This window comes from Filicampus tigris, chromosome 2 (genome assembly GCF_054856515.1).
Source record: "Filicampus tigris isolate MCC_2025a chromosome 2, RoL_Ftig_1.0, whole genome shotgun sequence".
NCBI lineage: Eukaryota > Metazoa > Chordata > Actinopteri > Syngnathiformes > Syngnathidae > Filicampus > Filicampus tigris.
Window position 1 is genome coordinate 3,502,678 of NC_141218.1, and position 19,998 is coordinate 3,522,675.

General features: G+C 43.8%; 2 protein-coding genes and 1 pseudogene across 6 annotated transcripts in view; all 3 read right to left on the minus strand.

The window, feature by feature from the left end:
- Nucleotides 1-142: 142 nt before the first annotated feature.
- LOC147150917 (protein S100-P-like) lies at nucleotides 143-2,257 on the minus strand. The gene is made up of 2 exons (XM_086054964.1): nucleotides 760-2,257; nucleotides 143-348 (listed from the first exon to the last, which is right to left on the minus strand). The coding sequence occupies exons 1-2, from the start codon at nucleotides 1,084-1,086 to the stop codon at nucleotides 211-213; spliced, it is 465 nt and encodes a 154-aa protein (XP_085911090.1). The 5' UTR covers nucleotides 1,087-2,257; the 3' UTR covers nucleotides 143-210.
- Nucleotides 1,907-4,148, minus strand: LOC147150918 (uncharacterized; annotated as a pseudogene). Its single transcript, XR_015090048.1, has 5 exons — nucleotides 3,895-4,148; nucleotides 3,415-3,765; nucleotides 3,218-3,319; nucleotides 2,415-2,515; nucleotides 1,907-2,343 (listed from the first exon to the last, which is right to left on the minus strand). The product of XR_015090048.1 is annotated as an uncharacterized LOC147150918 (transcript).
- Nucleotides 4,149-4,299: 151 nt separating this feature from the next.
- The window catches only part of plcb3 (phospholipase C, beta 3 (phosphatidylinositol-specific)), a 52,828-nt gene continuing 37,129 nt past the window's right edge, over nucleotides 4,300-19,998 (minus strand). For all 4 annotated transcript variants that reach the window (XM_086054939.1, XM_086054924.1, XM_086054915.1 and 1 more), the window contains 32 exons: nucleotides 19,417-19,485; nucleotides 18,138-18,275; nucleotides 17,921-18,000; nucleotides 17,749-17,802; nucleotides 17,163-17,235; nucleotides 16,543-16,646; nucleotides 16,300-16,466; nucleotides 16,071-16,217; nucleotides 15,839-15,996; nucleotides 15,662-15,744; nucleotides 14,297-14,381; nucleotides 13,936-14,083; nucleotides 13,755-13,850; nucleotides 13,602-13,675; nucleotides 12,676-12,772; nucleotides 12,514-12,598; nucleotides 11,262-11,386; nucleotides 11,039-11,193; nucleotides 10,798-10,959; nucleotides 10,620-10,719; nucleotides 10,445-10,549; nucleotides 9,020-9,114; nucleotides 8,820-8,943; nucleotides 8,640-8,681; nucleotides 8,438-8,547; nucleotides 7,830-7,939; nucleotides 7,554-7,713; nucleotides 7,388-7,464; nucleotides 7,216-7,305; nucleotides 7,076-7,133; nucleotides 5,711-5,797; nucleotides 4,300-5,465 (listed from right to left, as the gene is read on the minus strand). In XM_086054939.1, the coding sequence (XP_085911065.1) occupies nucleotides 5,154-5,465; nucleotides 5,711-5,797; nucleotides 7,076-7,133; nucleotides 7,216-7,305; nucleotides 7,388-7,464; nucleotides 7,554-7,713; nucleotides 7,830-7,939; nucleotides 8,438-8,547; nucleotides 8,640-8,681; nucleotides 8,820-8,943; nucleotides 9,020-9,114; nucleotides 10,445-10,549; nucleotides 10,620-10,719; nucleotides 10,798-10,959; nucleotides 11,039-11,193; nucleotides 11,262-11,386; nucleotides 12,514-12,598; nucleotides 12,676-12,772; nucleotides 13,602-13,675; nucleotides 13,755-13,850; nucleotides 13,936-14,083; nucleotides 14,297-14,381; nucleotides 15,662-15,744; nucleotides 15,839-15,996; nucleotides 16,071-16,217; nucleotides 16,300-16,466; nucleotides 16,543-16,646; nucleotides 17,163-17,235; nucleotides 17,749-17,802; nucleotides 17,921-18,000; nucleotides 18,138-18,275; nucleotides 19,417-19,485 (3,570 nt within the window). In that variant the 3' untranslated portion in view covers nucleotides 4,300-5,153. The remainder of the gene's footprint in view (nucleotides 5,466-5,710; nucleotides 5,798-7,075; nucleotides 7,134-7,215; nucleotides 7,306-7,387; nucleotides 7,465-7,553; nucleotides 7,714-7,829; nucleotides 7,940-8,437; nucleotides 8,548-8,639; nucleotides 8,682-8,819; nucleotides 8,944-9,019; nucleotides 9,115-10,444; nucleotides 10,550-10,619; nucleotides 10,720-10,797; nucleotides 10,960-11,038; nucleotides 11,194-11,261; nucleotides 11,387-12,513; nucleotides 12,599-12,675; nucleotides 12,773-13,601; nucleotides 13,676-13,754; nucleotides 13,851-13,935; nucleotides 14,084-14,296; nucleotides 14,382-15,661; nucleotides 15,745-15,838; nucleotides 15,997-16,070; nucleotides 16,218-16,299; nucleotides 16,467-16,542; nucleotides 16,647-17,162; nucleotides 17,236-17,748; nucleotides 17,803-17,920; nucleotides 18,001-18,137; nucleotides 18,276-19,416; nucleotides 19,486-19,998) is intronic.

A 19,998-nucleotide genomic window follows, 5' to 3' on the forward strand; every position in this document is an offset into this window, starting at 1 on the left:
GAGCGTGTTGTTTGCTTGGCCTTGCCTTGTTGAGACCACAGAGCCTATTCAGGGCCTGCCACGCTGACGTTTTTTGTTTCTATTGTTCGATGACAGAAGGCCCTCCTTTTTTACATGTGTAAAGAAATGACCCATGACACTCTTTTTCAAGTTCAGAAACCGGTTTTATTCAGCGGGCCGGGCCTTGTCGCACGGCACATCCTGCCACTCTTACTTCATGGAACAGCAAGCCGATTTGAAGAAGCAGGAGAGGCAGGACACGGTGATCATGAACTCCTTGAAGTCAATCTCTCCATCTCCATCCAAATCCATCAGAAGCTGTTGCCCCTCTGGGTTTTCCTGTGCTGCCTGTACGCACAAAAACAACAAGAAGTTAAAAAAAAAAAAAGTAATACTGACGTACAGAGAAATGTGAGTAACATATACATATATACACATATACATACATACATACGCATATATATACACATATATACAAATACATATATATACACATATATACATATATATACACATATATACACATATATATACACATATATACACACATATACACATATATACACATATATATACACATATATACACATATATATACACATATATATACATATACACATATATACACATATATACACATATATATATATATATACACATATACACATATACATATACATATATATATATACACATATACACATTTACACATACATTTTTTTTTTTTTTTTTTAGGTGTTGCAGTGATATGCAAGTTACCTTCAAAAGTCGGGGCAGCTCTTTGGTCACCAGAGTCTTGACCTCTTTCTTGCACAGGGTCTCCTTCTTCTCCTCCTCTGCACAGGCATATTTGTCGAAGATTTTGCAGAGAGAGAAAATGACCTGCTCCAGATCAGTTAGTTTTTCGTCACACATTTTGGAAAGGGATGTCAACGAGTGTCGCCAGGAAGGAGGTGCGCCAGATGAGTTGGCGGGGCTAGTGGAAGCTCGTTTTATACCTTGGTGGGACAAAGGCTTGGATGGGCAGGGGCAACTGGAGCAACACATCAGGTTATTCTGGTTGAAGTTTGTTATTAGAGGCACCATATACTGGAACTATGACATTGATCACATAGGCAGAATGAAACAGACGCCCAATGTACTTAACAGCATTGAACAAAGACCTTCTTGATGGTGTTTACTTACTGCTCGGTTGAAGGAGCAGCCTTTTTTATTTCAGGGTGTTGTTCATATAGCATGAGTGACTATGTACAAAAGTGGAAAAGGCTTCTTACATGGCACGTTGGAGTGCCCGAGAAAGTAAGGAAGGGCAAACTTTCGTTACCAATTATAACAAAAAAACATTTTAAACGTGAGTGGCTTGCTCTTTATTTTCAAAGATGGCCCTTTCATTCAGTCTAGCCACGCAAATGAAAGCTCAACTAAGTGAGTCGGTTATAAAGGGAAATAAGTTGAAATGTCACAGACGTTGTTTCCACTTCCTGTCACTGACCTGCCATTCACGACCACAGATAACACACACACACCCACGCGCACGCACGCACTCACACACACACTTTCCACCCGGCATCATGGCCCACAAATTGCATGACATGAACAACCGCTCTCAGCTGCGACAGTCGTCACTTCACAGCTTCTGCTCTGATAATTATCCCCTTTTGAATAGAAAATATGACATTTACATACTACGTTACTCACAAAAAGTTCAACAGTTGAAATGTCAGGATCAACCAACGCATCATTTCCTCCACTTTTTGTGAGTACATAGTAGACCAGGGGTAGGCAACGTGTAGCTTTTTATGGTCACTCAAAACGTGTTGTAGACACGTGTGTAACACCTGGCGCCAAGATTTATTGAGCTTTATTTGACCTCTGGCAGGCAAACCATGTTAAATCCAAAAATCTCAAAAGAAAACAGAACATTTAATGCTATTTAATGCAAGATAAGATAGACAACATTGATACGATATAGGTAGATAGCAAGATGTCTAGAAAGCAAGATAGATGGCTAGCTAAATAGCTAGCTAGCTAGCTAGTTAGCTCGATAGATAGATAACTCCAAATGGCTCTTGAAGTAGATAGATAACTCCAAATGGCTCTTGAAGTAGATAGATAATTCCAAATGGCTCTTGAAGTAGATAGATAATTCCAAATGGCTCGTGAAGTATTTAAGGTTGCTGGTCCCTTATTTAGATATGATACAAGCAGTAACGGTTGAGCAATGCAAACAGTTTTTTCACACGATATATGCAGTAACCAAATCTTCTGATCCCGTCCTCAGGCACTTTGCTTCGTCTCCACACGCTCAAAATAATCGACGGATTCGTACACCACCACCTGACACTGAAACACAGATGTAAGTCACACGTGACATGGCCCGTGACCTTTCACCTCTCTGTCTGAGTTGGACTCACCCACTGGGCCGAGCCCGCGGAGGAGCTGCCGTTGCTGCGTTTGTCCATGTCGGCGTTGTCCGAGTCCAAGTGGGGGCTCTCGTAGATCACCCGACTAGCGCCTTGTCACACACGCGCACATACACACAGTTGATTCGCAGCACTGATAACCCCTCAAAAACAAAAATGTAATGTTTTTTTTTTTTTTTCTAAATCATATTGAGACTCCGAGATGTCAAAACGCTTTTGTATAAAGAGATTGATTGATTGAACATTGATTGCATAATTTTATAATATAAATCTTTCTTCTTTTGTCCGCCTACATTTGCTGCGGTATCCTTTGTGTTCAAATATCCGTTGCTGGCGGTGTTATAACACGGCCTCACCGCTGCTTTTTGTTGCCCGTCTATGGCGTTTATCCTTGTGCGTTAACATCAAACTAGCAGATTGTTACGTTTGGCCATAAACTTCAACTGGTTTGGCCATAAACTTCAACTGGGAGGGGCATTAAATAGCTTGTAAGGCTCCTCTTTTTTCTTAAAGAATATTTAACAAGTATCTGCTAAACTGCTGCTTGTTGTGAAGTGAGTTGTGTCAAACAAGTTAAAACAAGTTCAACAACAACAAAAAAAGGTCCACATCAGGTCACTCGCATCTCAAGGCATCACTGTAAAAAATATGATGAAGCTGTTACATTTTTTGAGTCATTTTGAGAGAAACTATAACTACCGTTTGGCTCTCCATAACTAAAGTGAGTTTCACTTGCCTTCATTGGTTAAAAAAATATAGATAAAGACCTTTTTATTTATTTATTTTTTACTGACCTTTTGTTTGTAGGAGTTTGTAGGTGCAGGCGAGGGGGAGCAACAAAGCCACCAAAGCCAAGGAAAGGCCCAGTGGAAGCCAGGGAGGACTTCTGGACGCATCTGCAACATCCAGCACGTGGAAAGCCGTTTTCTGAACAAATACTAATCAAACTCAAGCAAATGTGGCCTTAAGCCACAAAGCCATTGTTGCCTACCTGCTTCTGCAGTGGCATTTGACCTTTGGCGCGTTACTGTAATGACTGTGCCGTTCCCTTTGGCCTCCTTCAGAAACGGAATGTCCACCATGACCCGGCACACATATGTGCTGGAGTCCTGCGTTGTGATGTTGGTCCACTCTAAGCACACACACTTCTCGGCACCCGTTTGCAGAGCCAGCTGGCAAAGTTGGATGGGAGAGGAGGAGTACTTGTAGGTGGTCGCGTTTTTCAGCCATTCGACTTTGACTCTGGTGAAGTTGCCTGTCCAACAGCAGCTGATCCTGACCGGCTGACCCTCGATGACGTCAATGTCAGCACTCTGACTCACGCGCAAAGTTGTCGCATCACCTGCAGGCGGACAAAAACATCGGACACAGACTTTTCTTGGGGGAGGGGGGTGAAAAATCTGAGTAGAAAATGTAGTCATCCAACGTGAGGCGGGTTCCCCGTGTTCTTTTGAACATCGATTCTACTTACTCCGTGATGAGAGAGCGCAGTGGGAGGCAAGAAGCAGACAGCTCAGCAGACGCTTCATCTTTCCACATGCGCTGAAAACAAGACTCGTCTCTCGACATCCCCTTGAAAACCCTCCCACCGCGCATACAGACATTGACAATGACTGCTTGGCCTTGTGTACAATTGTGTAATCACTCTGGGGGGGGGGAGGGATGTAATCATATAAAATTACTTGGGAAGAGTACCTTGAAAAAAAGAATCGTCTGGAGAAAAAGCGCAATGGGATTTCCTGAATCATTTAGGCCTAGTTTGTAAAACACATTTTTAAACCAATTTATACGACTAATTTCAGGTCAGTTGCTATTCAAGCGTAGGTCAGTTCTTGCTCTCCGAGTGCCGACAACAAACAAACACGGACGCAGCAGACGTTGTTAAAATGCCATTTAAATAAAAGGTAAGAGTTGACAAAGAATGTGTTTGAGGGCAACATTCAGACAGACAGGCAGCCAGTGCTTTTTCAGAGCGAGGAGGGTCGAGAGAGAGCAGACCAAAACACCGCGTTACCTCTCGCTCCAGCACCTGCAGTCAGTAGTAAAATTTCACTTCAAACAACAACATATGCACAGGGAACATTTACAACGAGTGCCATCGATCAAGCCCCTCAATTCCACAGGAAAACATTTTGCCGCAAAGAAAGGGGAGGAATAAGGACGGGAATTTACAGGTAAAAGAAAAGGAACATTGATAAATTAAAGTACCGTTATATTTGTGCAACACAATTTGATGGAATAAAAACAAAAAAGAAGAATGGTAGTGTGTCTATTCAAATGGCCTTCTTGAGAAGAGATGACTGCACAGTGCAAAGTAGAAAAACTGTCAAGGCTGTAGCACCACACGCTGGCCGGCTACTGCCATTACAGCTACAAATAAGTCAGCGGTTCCATTTGCAGGCATGGAGGATGTTGGATTTGGTAGCTTTCCACTAAACGGTACCACAAGTCATGAAAAGTGAAACAAGACCGCAAATCTTAATCACTGCTTACCATGAAAATCAAGCTGGAGTACATTAAGTGGTAACATGATTTTGCTATTCAGGATTTTGATATGTCTTCTGACAAAAAGCAAAAAAAAAAAAAAATAACAGAGCTCTACAGACAGGAACAGAGTAAAAAAAAAAAAAAAAAAAAAGGAATAGAATTAGTACATAATCTATTTAATTACTACACCGCATCATAATCACGACAGCCCCTCATTTGAATCCATTTGTACAAACGCTAACTTCAAGTGAAGGACATCTCCACCTCCGACAGGACGGGCGTTGAGGACGTGGAGCTGCTCAAAGGGGGCGCGATATTGTCATTGCTCGTGTACCACATGCTGCGACTGGGCGTCGACGGGTTGCTGGGCGTGGAGCAGTTGGAGGGCGGGCCCGAGCGCGAGCCCGAGCCCGGGCTGCTGTTGTTGGACATGGGCGACCACAGGGCGTTACTGTGCAGACCTTTGTTTTGGAGCTCCAGCTCCAGGTGCTGGCAGATCTCCTCTGGGAGGCGGAGGAATTCGTCCTCCAGGTTGCCGTCCAGCTCGGCCTGAAGCTGCACCGTGAGAAAAACAAACAAACAAATAAAAAAAAATGGGGCAACCGGTTCTGCTATAATTGACGGCAAACAAAATATTTTGAAATGAAGTACATTTCACAGTCTGAGCGTTTTTATTTTTACTTAGGAAAAGATGTTGAATTAGTACTACTTCTAGAATCTTCATGTCAACTAACTGTACTTTCACTCAAGCACATTGTGAGTACTTTTGCCGCCTCTGGACCTAAGCAAAAGTCACTCACCGTCGGCAGCTCCTCGTCGATGTGCTGTAGCACTTCTCGTTGCCTCAGCTTCAGCTTCTCCAGCCTCCTTTTCTGAGCCTCCTCCAGCTGTGGTGCAAGGAAAACATGTACATGCATATACACACACACATACATATATACATACACTATATATCTTTTTAATCGCTTGACAATAAGTGCTGTCAAGCGATTACATTTTTTAAAACTAATTAATCGCAAACATTTTCCATAATTGCGATTAATCGTACTTGACAGCTAGAATGTTTTATGAAGTTTGGAAACGATATTTACTTGAGTAAAATCATGAAATTAATTTTGGAGGAAAACCAAAAGTATATTTTGATTCAAAGACTGTTCTAATAGCTTTTGTTGATCCGTGAATACGATTATTTTCCTGCAAAATACAACTGCTGAACGATACACCCAAGACGTACAACTAATATGGTATTTGAAATATTTGGGTTTTCTCCAATGAGCCTTCAAGCAACTTTTTAAAGTAAAACTACGTAATAGTCCGACAGTGACTCTCTAAGTTTGGCTGCAAAGTGAGCAGAGGCCAGCTGTCACAGGGATTACATAAAACTAAGTTCACGCAGTAAATTTTTTTAATGCGTTATAAAATTTTAATCAAGCTCCATAGTTAATGCTTTAACTTTGACAGCCCTAATATCTGTCATGCGATTAAAATGTTTTAACTAATTACTTGCAAAGTTTTCCAGAATTGATCGCGATTAATCGTATTTTTCAACTACAATTTTTTTACGAAGCCTGGGACCGATATTTACTTGAGTAAAACCTTGGAATTAATGTGGAGAAAAAAAATAAAAGTATATTTCGACTCAAAGACTGTTCTAATAGCTTTCTTTGATCCTTGAAAATGATTATTTTCCTGTAAAATACAACAGTTGAACCATACACCAAAGACGTACAACTAATATGATATTTGAATTTGGCTGTGCAAAGTGTGCAACTTATTTTGGATTTCTCCGATACGTAAAAGTCAGTCTTTGCGACAGTGACTCTCCTCTAAGTTTGGTTGCAATGTGAGCAGAGGTCAGCTGCTACAGGAAGTCAATAAAACTGAGTTAACTGAGTTAATTTTTTTTAGTGCGTTGTGAAATTTAAATTAATCTCCATAGTTAATGCTTTGACAGCCCTAATATATATATATATATATATATATATATATATATATATATATATATATATATATTATATATATTATATATATATATATATACATATATATTATATATATTATATATAATATATATATATATATATTATATATAATATATATATATATATATATATATATATATATATATATATATATATATATATATATCTTTATAGAGTGTTTACCCTGTGTATTAAGCTGACAGAGTCCTGAATGTGTTTCCTGTTGATGTCATTCAGTTCTCTGTAGATAAGACAAAAGAACATCATTTGACTCAAAATGAATAAATAATTACAAAGGCATGAATAAATGAATATGCGCTTACATCTCAGCCTTGTCTTTGTCCCGGCTCTTTGCTTCACTGATGCTGTTCTGACGCTTCCGGTCCAGGATTTTCTGCAGCTCTTTCTTCTCCCTGCGAGCAGGCAGCAAAATCAAAATGCAGAAAAAGTTGGCACGTCGGTCGCGGTCCCGAATTCACCTCACCATTCACTCACCTCTCGCAAATCTCCCTGAGCTTCTTGAGTTGAGCTGCTTGGCATTCGTGCGTGGTTTCCTTCAACCTCTGGAAGGACTGAAAAGACACAAACGGCAGGAGCGCGCGTGAGTGACGCTCAGAGGTGTCCGAGGTTGCCAACCTTCGGCGAAGGGATTCTCCTGCACCTCCTGCAGGTACGCTTGCTGTTTCTCCCTCTCCAGCAAGTGCAGCTGCTGCCGGAGCTTCAGGAGTTCCTGCATCTGCCATTCCCTGAGCTGCACCGTCCGCTTCTCGTGCTCCTGATCCAGGGCCGACAGTTCTTGCCGCACCGGCTCTTGGGGCTCGCTGAGAAAAAGAAAGAAAACACAGCGGGCGGGCGGCGTCATGGCCTGCCTGCCTGCCTGCCTGCCTGCCTGCCTGCCTGCTCCTCTTCGCTGTGTTACTCTCCCACGGAACCTTACTTCTTCTTGACGCTGCGTTTGAGGTGTTTCTCCATCTGACTGCGCCTCCTTTGCACATCGCAATCCAGCTGACTACTTCGAGTCTTCTGCTCTTTACTAAGATTCCACACCTAAGACACACACACACACACACGCACAAAATGGTACATTGACTGGCGCAAGATGGGGCCACAGACATGATTTTTTTTCCCCTCTCTCACACATATTTTACATTTGCCAAAAAGGATACACAACCTTGACTTTGTAAATCTACAGCGGTATTATAAATGAACTCAAATAACCTGTCCCAGGGTGAAGGACAATCAAACATGTCCTCCCACTTCCTAGCAACCATTTTGTGCCTCTTATTGGTTGATAGCCCAAAAAAAAAAGTTTAAAAGTACCTTGATTCATTTTCTGTTTCCCGTCTTTTTCTACTCATTCATACATTGTATGAATGAGTTGAACATACCTAATCCATACCTATGCTCTAATTTCTATCATATTAGACCATAAACGGCCCCAAATTCTTCATATTTTTATAAAATACATTTTTCTTTTTCTTAACACATAACAAAAGACGTCTATTAATGCTTGTTAGTCAAAGTATTCAAAATTGATGCGCCAACCTTCTTCAGATGTTTCTTTCGCAACTCTTTGAGGTCTTTGCTCTGCTTCTTAATGAGCTTCAAGTAGGTCTTGTGCTGCTTCAGCTCCTCTATCGACTGCGCCTGCACGTCTGAGAGATGGGACGAAAAAGTGAGTGACGGGCATTCATTGCAAGGAGACGCGGACACACGCGTCGAAAGCGATGCGGCGGCGTGGCCTTACCTGCCAGAACAGTAGCGATGAGGTCTTCCTTGTGGCTTTGCGCTACGCAAAAAAACGAGGGAGAAGCAGACGTGTGAAACGGAGCACGGGGAAGCAAATCACGCGGCGGGCAAAAAAAAAAAAAAAAAAAAAAAAAAAGCCACGTGTCGAGCGGGTCCAAGTTTTTGCACTTGTTGCTACCTGGCTGGATGACGTCGGGACATTCGTCGGGTCGGCAAGGAGGCGGGAAGGGCGATGTGACGCGCCATGGGATGACCTCGCACTCCCTCTTGGCCTCGCCTTCTCTGGGCTGGTCGGGGAAATGCTAAAGAGGAGCCAAAGGACCTGCCTGGTCAAAGATCCTAAAACTGCCATGTGAAGCCAGGCAATTGTGCGCGCACCTCATAGTTCTCCTCCAGGAGCACAGCCAGCTGTGTTTCTCTTTTGTCCAGCTGGCTGACATGTTTAATGGGATCGGTCAGGGCCTCGGCGTACTCTGACGACATAAAAAACACAATTGTTTCAGACTTCAATTTTTTTTTTTCTTTTCGGGGCTGCGCTGTCCACTCGGGCTGGGCGATTTAGAAAATTAATTTCCCGTAACCGTAATTTCCCAAGAATATGCACGTTTTTGAAGAAAAAATCAAATTAAAAATTCCCCCCATATTGTACAAGGGTCAATAATTATGAAAATATTTTACATTTTATAAATGTTTACTTGTACCTAGAGGCTGTAAAAAAGGCTTATTTACAGCATGATATTTAATGTCGAATGTTAAAAGCGTATTTTACTCGAAAATTCCTACAGTAAAATAAGTCGTCTGGCGTTGTTGCGGACATTTCATTTCCTGTTGCCGGTGGGTTTGCAGCAGTACAGCTAAATAAGAGCGTAATTGCCTTATAAGTCCGTCTGACTTACCTCATTGATGTTGTTCTCACCCCTGGTTTCATTACAAAGACTAAGTACATGTTCTGTGCTCGTATCTTGTTAGTATCTCATCAGTTAGCCACATTAGCCCGCTCGCAATGACCACAAGCCATTTGCAACATTTATTATGCGCACATAAAGGCATGTCGTTAGCTATTTGCATACTGTAAAGTCGTAACGTTGTAGCGATTGTTGCTCCTTGCAAAAGGGTACTGTGGGATGGTCTGGAATTTATGTTAAAATATACGGGAGATATTCCTAACATTACCGAGTGTAATTATTTTTTACAGCCACTAGACTCTTTTCTTTAAGGTTCTACATGTTTAGCCTATGTGTAGGCAAGGCACTCTGCCAGGCTCCAGACTAACTCTATTTTATTTACATAGCGGATTTAATACACAAGCTAACTCAATGTGCATGATTAAAATACGAAAAAAAAAAAAAAAAAAAGATGCATGATTAAAAGTACAACATTTAAAAGCAGTTGCAAACAATAGTTAAAGAAATCTAAAAACGAAGTAAAGAAATAAAAAGTAGCTCACTAAAATGTCTAAAAGAGATTCAAGTGTGAGAACAGGATTTTGGGAAAAAAATTATTTAAAAAACAAAAAGTTTTGAACAACCTTAAACACAGGTATGGGAAAGGAGCGTTGTTTTGTACCTGAATGTATAAGCATTTACATTTACTTGGCATGTTTTGAATCTTGATCTGTATTATTCACTTGGATAATAAATACCGGCAAATGGGAGGACTGTTTTATAAACTAGTGCAGATTAAAAAAAATATATATTTTTAAGAGTGAATATGGGGGGGTATTATATGATCTGACATTGTATTTCATGGAAATTACGGTAATAGAGATTTAACATGTGATTATTTTTTTCAAGGTTTTCTCACCCTGGAGTTCATTGGGAATGTAGTCCTGAGCCTCGGTGTAGACCAACAAAGAGGCCAGCAGGAGGGGCTGGTTCAACTCGTTCTTGAGGTTGATGTAGTGGTAACCTAGAAAGGAGGACACCATTCAATTCGGGCCTGAGGTTCATGTGGCTCAGTTCTCAGGTGCGACACTGACCTGGTCGAATGGCCGACACGGGTAGAATGCGATGTCCCAGGAACTTGCCGTTCTCTTCGAACACGGCGATCCTCAGAGAGGCCAGCGTTGGGAGGACCACCTGGAGGAGTGAGATTTCAAGAGGGCAGGACAGGCAAACAACACGAGAGGCAAGGGGAGGGGGGAAAGGATCGCTCACCTTATTAAAGACAAAAGCGTCATCGTCCCAAACCGGGTCCAGTGAGTTGCCGTTGGAAGTTTTCGTCCGGTATTTGCGTTTTGTATCTGCAGGAAGTCCAAATATGTCCACTTCCACATACACGCCGACCTTTTTATCGGTCAGGAACTGGCCTGAGATCACCTGACAGGTGTTGGGAACACACGTTGCGTTTCAGTACTCCAGGAAAGGCGGCTCACGCCGACATCACGTTTGCCCTGACCTTGACTTTGACTGTGTTGGCAACGATTCCGTCCACGATGTTCTCTGTGAAAGGGTCAAAGTGCTTGTCCGTCCTCCTCATGAACTCGGGCTTCAACAGGTAGCCGCTGTGGCCGTTGTACTCAAAGACGCCCATGTTGAGCTGCATGGGCAGATCTAAACAAGGAGATGAAGACGACAGCGGACGGCTTTGCTTGTTTGCGGCGCTCGAGTCGCGTGCTCACCAAGCGACTGGAAGTTGAGCGCCACCATCTGGCAGCCCACGTTCCAGAAGAGCTGCGGCATATAGTTGGAGCTGTCCACCCTTGTTCCCTTGGGATAAATTCGGCTCAGCTGGTTCTTGTTGTACCTGGAGTAGTGCTGTTCAAGGCAAAACTCGACCCCAAAATGTTGAAAGCAAGAATACTTAGTATTCGACACACTAGTCTGGTTAGGATTCATCTGGGTCATGGCACCAATTGAAAAGAAACAGTAACGACCACAAGTCTATGTATACTCAACTAACTATTAAAAAATAGCGGTCTAATCATTCCAATATGGTGGCATCGTTGTGATGTATGAACACGCAAATATCGGATCAATAGTTTTGTGTCCATGAAAACAGTGCATCCTATCAGAATTTTAATCCAAACTCTGATCGGACTGAAGAATTTTTTGTCCATGTAAACGTAGCCAATGTGCGACTCCACATACTTAACGGGATTCAACAAGTCTGTGTGCCAAGAGTGCTGGAATTCCGAACTTTTGTTTCATATCCACCTGTTGATGTGAAACCCAAATGTCGAGGTATACAAAGGAATTGACCTTGCCGTTCCAATACTTTTGGAGTGGACTGTAAACTGCGGCTGATAAAGACGACACATTCTCATTTAAACTATAACAAAGTTTTGACAGCATGGATTTAGTTCCCTTTTAGAGAGAAAGTCAACCCAAACATATTTTTTTCCAAGAATATGTTCTATGCAAGCCCACTAGTTGAAAGAAGGCATTCTGAGAAATATTGCGTGAGACTTAATCCACTTGTCTTTAGCCATCTCTGGGGGCGGCCATTTTCTATCGACTGAAAATGACATCACAACTGCTCAGGTAACGACCAATCACGGCTGACCTGTTTTCTCAAGCTAAGCCGTGATTGGTCTTTACCCGGAAAATAGCCCTGAATAGTTGTGATGTCATTTTCAGTCGACATAAATGACAAAATGGCCGCCCCCTGAGATGGCTAACAGTGGGTGGATTGTGCTGCTCAACTCATATTCCACAAGCACAATATTAATCAGAATGCCGTGTTTCAACTAGTGGGTCGGCCGAAAACATATCCCTGAAAAAAAATGGTTTGGGTTGAATTCACTTTACGCTTTTAATCAGCGCTCGTTTGGGATTCACAGAAAGTAAAACGTGCAACTAGCCATTATCTGGACAAACGGCGATGAGAAATGATGACTGAATGCCCGCTCCCATGCAATCGTCCAAGGATACTCAACAAACTCGATGGGGGCGCTCTTTAGGGTGTCCATGCCTTTGGTTTCCACAAATGACGACATTTCAAAGAACTTCCTCCGCTCTGGGGTGTAAAAGACAGACGAGTGAAATACGAGCATTCGCCAACAAGGCTTCCTCAAACGTCGCCATGCCACTTACTGGTGGCCAGTTCAAAGCTCTTAAACTTGACCGGTTCGATGTAGTTGACGAGCGTGGACATCTCCTCCGTGGCGTTGACCTCGCTGCTGGCCGTACCCTAGACGGGGAAAATCAGCCGATCGGCCTCAAAATCCAAAGCGCCGGCGCTAAGGATAGGTTCACACAGCAGGTCTTAATTGGTCGATTGGGATTTTCTGAAAACTTTTTGTGTAAGCGTTCATATTACATTTTAAATGCGACCTCGGTCTTGCCCGCTCTGTGACGAAAGTGAGCGGCATGCGCAGAAGACGAGACGACGTCATTCCCGTTGCTGTGTTTGCGGATGTAAATATGGTCCAGCATGGGCATTTGTACAGTGAAGCGATTAGGTAGGAGGTAGAAAAAAATATAGTATTTGGGGGAAATTATGAGGCGAGGCTTTAATATCTCATTTCATGGAGACATCACTAACGATGACGTCATGTCATAACCGTGCGTGAAAAAATTAAATCGATGACCGTGGCTGAATTACTACGATCGCTAAAATGTCCACTTTATGCTTCACGTTTCAAGTGGGATTAAATTAAAGAAAAATATAAAGTCAATAGGATTATTCAAAACAACTTTGCAGATTCGATTCCCCGGCTGCCAGCACTTCCCTCTACCTGCGCGGAGCACATTTTGGCCTCCGGATGACGACAATGTCGGATATACGCGACCTGGACGTTCAGACCGCGGTCGCATTGGGAAAAAAAATCGGATCCGTATCCGATTTAGGAACACATATGAAAGAGACACAGGTCAAATTTGAAAAAAAAAATCGTAATCGTTCGGACTGTCATAAAAAAAATAAAAATAAAATCAGATACAGGTCGCATATGGGCAAAAAAAAAAAAAAAAAAAAAATCGCATTCGCCTGCGGTGTGAACCTAGCTTCAGGTTCATACCTCATCCGAGTTGGGCTTTTTCAGCTCGGTCACCGGTTCGTCATCGTCGTCCTCGTCGCTCTCTCCCTCAGCTCCTGGCGAGTGTGCAGGGAAATGACATCAGAGATCCAAAACATTGCGGTAAACGGAGCTCTAACTGCTTCTTTGACCTACCAATGGACTTGCGAGGATCAGAGTCTTTGGCCATCCTCTCGGCAAGCTTCTCCTCCGCACTGGACAGGAGCTGCTCGCCTTCCAGCAGAGGGTAGTCTACACACACACACAAACAAACGCCCGAGCACGTCTCCTCTCTGCACGTGGCGCGATCGGAGGGTTTGCTCATGTTGTTCAGTACCGGCGTTGGGCGACGACTGCTCCTCCAGCTCGCGCCGTCGTATGCTGCTGCCGCTGGAGGGCCGGTGGTGATGGTGCTTCTTCTTGTTTTTGATGAGGATCTTGCCCAGCATGTCTTGCGGCGAGGGCAGCGGCTGGCCCGCCAGCAGCTTTCGGCAAGGGCGGGGAAGAAAAAAGTGAGGCTTCCGTTGCGCAACTTTATCGGAACGATCTCGAGCCGAGGCCCCTGCGCTAGTCAAACTACTTTAGCACTTTGATATGAACGCCGAGGTAAAGATAAGGAGGACAGAAAGAATGCAGCCCACATTGAGGAGACCCTAAAGAAAAATAAGAAGACATATCAAATTGGAGATCAGTCTTACTGGATATTTTTCCAGTGGGTCAATGAGCAAGGCGTCTCCAAATATGGTCCGGCAATACTCCGCCATCTTGGCTTGCTGCTTGGCCCTGACAAAATGAATGAAAAGCGCTTTTTAGACTGCACGGGCCTAGTCAGCCTTTAAACTTGCTGTGTGATTTTTACTGCGAACTCCCCGAAAAGTGTGCTTTTGTGATTCTGTTTCTCGACACGGTTTTACACTGGCTCCCACTTAGCTGTAGAATCACAGATTTGAAAATTCTGCTCCTGGTCTATAAATCACAGAGCAATTTGGGTCCTGAATACATGAATGAAATGCTGATTGAATATTCTGTAAAACCTTTCAGGCTCTGCTTTCTGCAGACTGGCGTCAATTAGTGGAGACCAGAGATTCAAAGCAAACCCGGTGAAGCTGCATTGAGCTGTTATGCCGCAAACAAATGGAATAAGCTGCCAACAGAAGTGAAGTCAGCTGCCAGTGGAAATGCCTTTAAAACCCAGGGTCAAAACGTTGCTTTTTTTTCTCCTCACACCTTTGATGAAGGTCCTCTAGATATTTTAGAAACGTACTTTTATTTCTTTACTTTTGAATGTCTTTCAAGTTTTCTCTTAATGCCTTTAAATGGTGTCACCGTACATTCTAGTCATTTTTGTAAGCTCCTTTTGTTCTCTCTACTTTGCTTTTGGATGGGGTCAACTGTTGTGTTGTGTGCAAATGCTGCACATTGAGTAGGAAATGTGCTACAGAAATAAATAAAACCGCCCAACATGTTTGTTAAAATATCAGGTTGCTTTAACAGGTTAAAACACTGCAACACCAATGCTACCCGTTAGCCTGTCTACAGTGTTTTGCATGTTTTTTTTGTTTTTTTTTTCGCAACAAGCTAAGTGAACCTTACTAAGCAAATGTTGTGCGTTGTTTTGACTACACAAGGAGGACTTCTCTTTGTTTGATGTTTAATTTGACAGTAAACTCTCTAGATCGGGGTGTCAAACTCATTTTTTTGTCAGGGGCCACATTGTAGTTATGGTATCCCTCGGAGGGCCGTTAGGACTGTGAACCCATATGATCGCTAGTTTTGAAATGAGAAGCCGGTGAGTAACGATTTGTTCAATTATTTTAACATTTATCTTATAAGGGAGGATTGGTAACAAATAACACATTGCAGTATCTCATACCGCAGTGTTGTTGAAAATGAAAACAATTTGCACGAAACGTGAAATTGACGCACATGATCTGCCTTCGCGGGCCACATAAAATGAGGTTGCGGGCCCAATCCGGGCCCCCGGGCCTCGAGTTTGACACCCGTGCTCCAGATGGTACATTTTCCCTCCACAATCAAGTGGGGTCGACCATATTGACACTTACGAATCGACGTGATTTTCAAAGGACAGGATGAGGGGGTACGGCGAGGTCTTGAAAGCGCTCTCGGCGATGGCTTCAATGACCTCCTGCGATCAGACACACGCACGCACGCACGCACACACACAGCTGTACATGTAACGCCGCCGGAGCGTCGGGCACACCGCAGGCGTCGTCACACACCTTGAAGGATATCTCAGTGGTCATGGTGAAGCCGTGGGTGATGTAGGGCTCCTCGTCCTGGGGTCGACCCTTCCAGCAGTCCAGCTCCACACAGCGGCAGCCGGTGAGCAGCACCTGCCTGTACATCTCCACCGACGACAGCCCGGTCAGCTGACCCACTGCGGAGGCACCGGAGCAAAACATGGCAGCCCCTCCCGCACAAAAGCGCGCCGGCCGACGTCTCGCGCGGCACCTGTGAGGTACGTGTTATGCGAGGAGTTGACGAAGTAGTGCGAGAGCGGTTGAGTCATGTCGTCGATGACGTCCAGCCTCTCCGGGGGAACGATGCTGTTCTCCTCCCCTCCCAGATAACTGGTGAAGGCCTGCAAACTGATCTGGTCTGGGGGCGAGACACACTTTGGCCGCGGGTCTTGCGGTTTGCGACGCAAGCGAACAAGCCCCCGGCGGCGGAGGAGACCGACCTCTCTCCAGCTGGCTGACGTTGGTCTCGTATTTCTCCATGATCTGTCGGACCTGCTCTCTTTTGAGCGGCGGGTACAGCACCTCGTTCAGGCGCGAGTCGCGCTGCTGGCGGTTGATGAAGTCGGTCAGCTGGTCCAGAGAGTTGAAAGGCTTCCCCTTGGAGCCGCTGCGGCGGGAAAGACGAGCGGGTGAAGCAAAGGGCCGGAAAGCGGCGGTCAGCGCGCCGGCCGCGCGTCGCTTGCCTTTCCACAAAAATGCTTTGTATCTCCGAGCGCGGGCACAGACTGTTGAGGAAGTTGTGAAAGGCCTCCCACGTGAAGTCGTCCGGCTTCAGCCCGTTCGACTGCTGAGAGGGAAAAGAAAAAAAAAAGAAAAAAACTCATCCAAGAAACACCGTCGGCCAGACGATAACGGCGGGAAATAAAGCAAACCGGCTGGCTTTCGTGAGTTCCGCGCACAGGATAACACCCAGGGCAGAAATGCTGACAGTGAGCATTTACAAGTCGGGCCCTTATGCTTCAAGTCTTGTGACTTCATATCGATCCTCGCGGAAGATGAGGGGCGGCTCATCGGGCGCAAAAGAAAACACAAGCGTAGCTTCTTGAAACGCAAAGGCCGGCGAGAATATTTGGTGACATAACCCATTCAAAGAAAGGCGAGCATTTCCTTTCGACTGGGAAAGGGAAAATTGCGGTCACTTGGAATGAATCGGTAATGTTTTTTTTTTTTTTTTTGTAAAAAGCATCAAAACAAGCAAGCGGAAGCTTTACTACGAAACGCCTGCTGGAGACGCAAATATGTAAGAGGGACGCTCATCTTTGTCACACAAGTAACGCCTCCCTCATTGTCTTTGTGTCGTTACCTTGTTGTTGACGAGCTTGCACTGCTCCAGAGCCGTCTCCACTCGCCTTTTGTCAGAAAACATCTTGTGGAAACTAAAAGACACCGACCAAGTGCAGAAACCTCATTGAGTTGCCGCCTCTTTAAAGGGGGGGAAATCAACCCAAACACGTTTTTTTCAAGAACATGTTCCCAGCAGGCCCACTCGTTGAAACACGGCATTCTGATTAACAATGCGTTCGTGGAATAAGAGTTAATCCAGCCGTTTTTAGCCATTTCCGGGGGCGGCCATTTTGTCACTTCTGTCGACTGAAAATGACATCACAACTGCTCACAACGACCAATCACGGCTGACCTGTTTTCTGAAGCTGAGCCCTGATTGGTCGTTACCTGAGATGTTGTGATGTCATTTTCAGTCGACAAAATGGCCGCCCCCTCAGATGGCTAAAAACGGCTGGATTAACTCTTATTCCACGAACGCATTGTTAATCAGAATGCCGTGTTTCAATTAGTGCGCCTGCATAGAACATATTCTATAGGTTTGGGTTGACTTCCCCTTTAAATAAAAACCAAAACAAACAAAGGACTATGCCAAGGTCGTCTCTCACTTCTTCACTGGTATTTTGCCTTCCTGGTTCACCTGCAGCTTTAATTTGGTGTACCTGACAAAGGCCAGCAAAGAAAAGATGCCTGTTAGTCCAAGTCATCCTCTCCAAGTAGCACATGTTGGCTCTTGAAATGGGCTGGATAAATAAAAAAAGAAATAAAACGGCCTCTTACGCTTTGAAGAGGAACTTGTTGCGGGATGCATTCTGGGAGAGGATATTTGTGGCCAATGTGAACAGCTCATCAGTCCAAACCTGGGAACAGTGGCCAAAAGTTCCAACAGGGTTGTCATCGCCGAGGAAGGAAGGATGGAACGAGGACAGATGGAAGGGCGGAGAGGAAGGAGCGCAAGACCTGATGAGAGGGGCGGCCGGCGGATTGTCATGGTTACCTTGGCCGTGTCTTCCTGCATAGCCTGGAAGTTAAGGAAGGAGATGTTGACCAGGTCGTTGCCGTGGACGACGGTGACCAGCTTCCCCTCTACGTGGTCGCCTTTGCCGAAGCCGAGCAGCTCTCGTACCTTGGGGTCCTGAGTAGAGATAGACCGATATGTTTTTTTTCAGGGCCGATACAGATTATTAGTAGTCAAGGCGGCCGGTAACCGCTATTTGGAGCTGATATTAATTTTACGTAAAAAAGACAATATTGGCATCAAAATCTAAACAAAAGGATAATAATAAAAAATAAAAAGTCTTACCTTTGTTGAAACGTCTTTAAGCATATCGTTGCTGTCATGTGAAAAACACTTCTCAATTTTTTTCATTTTCTTATTTTTACATGAATCATGTTTCCACGTTATAGACATTGCATTAAAGTGAAAATTAAAAACGTTTCCAAAATTGGAGATAAGTGTTTTTTCACAGAACAGCGACGATATGTTTATTGAACAATTTTTCAGATTTGCATAATGTAGTTTTTTTTCTATTATTATTACTATAATTTTTTGACAATATACATCTTTATCAAATTCTAACAAGAAGTTCAGGAATCACCCACGGTCGTAGTCGACAGTAAATGAAGTTCTCCAAAATTTCAAAATGACAGAAAACTTAACTTTCACATATCGTTGTTTTGATTTAAACACAGTTTTAAATTGAATTATTATCGGCCAACAGATGTTTTAGAAAGGCCAATATTCGTCAAAACGCAGAATATCGGCGCCGATAATCGGCACGGCGGATAATCGGTCTATCCCAAGTCCTGAGGCAAACGGGACCTGGGCGCTAAATCCACCACATTGGCATTTTGCTTCACTTTCGACACATATTCCACGATGAAGTTCCCCAAAATCCCTTCTTCGCATAAATTGAACAACAGTCGCGCCACAATTTGCAGTGACTTCTGACTTCAACAAAGTGTACAAAAACGGTAAAGTCGACGCCGTTTTTTTTATCGCAAACAAACGAGTCCACAAATCCTGACTGCATGAGATGTCGGACTCATGTCTGCAACTGCATGACACAAGGTCCCCACCAGCGCCGCTTGTGTCATTTCCTGCTCCATCTGTGCTGAGGCTCATTAGTGCCTCGTCACCTTTCGCAACATCGGCGGAGAGAAGCAACGCGCACATGGCGCGCTCATACATATTTTGGCGACAGTCACACTTGAGTCTCATGAATTCGTCAGCAGCAGGCGGTGACACCATCGCACACACACACACACAAACCTACCTTTGGTTGCTTGGCGTACTTTCCTGTTCTGGTGTCCCTAATGGTGCTGATGTCCAGAATCTCCACCTCCTAAAAAAAAAAAAAAAAACAACAACAAAAAACAATGTGATATATCTCGGGGACTTTGCTATGTGTCGGCTTGAGAGCGCCACCATGTGGTCTACAAGCAACTTGAGCAGGGTGACAGTGAGTCAAGTGTGCCGTTCTCAGTGAGTCAGCGGCTTGCACAGGTTGGCCGTTTGACTTGCCCAGGATTTTGTGGATTGGCGGCGCGGTGAAAAATCAGAGCACGCATGCGGGATGCATTGCATCACTATTAAGGACAAACATTTGAGTGCACTTTTTTGAAGGAACTAAGTGAGATTACATGTTAGGGCTGTGCAATTGATCGAAATTCAATTAAAATTAGGATTATTACACGGCACGTGTACAAAATTGGCATAATCGTTTTAAAAAAAAAAAAGATTATTAATATTCATTTATAGCCAACGTACTGTTTGTTTACACAAGGAAATCATAGTTGAATTACATATTTTCACCTTTTTTATTTTATAATAATTTTATAAATTTTCTTCGGTCCAA

Excerpts from the sequence above, each read along its gene's own strand:
- LOC147150917 (XM_086054964.1), bottom strand. The coding sequence starts at position 1,086 with ATGGTGCCTCTAATAACAAACTTCAACCAGAATAACCTGATGTGTTGC. Across the intron at positions 349-759 it reads AGCTGCCCCGACTTTTGAAG|GCAGCACAGGAAAACCCAGA; the intron begins GTAACTTGCATA and ends TTGTGCGTACAG.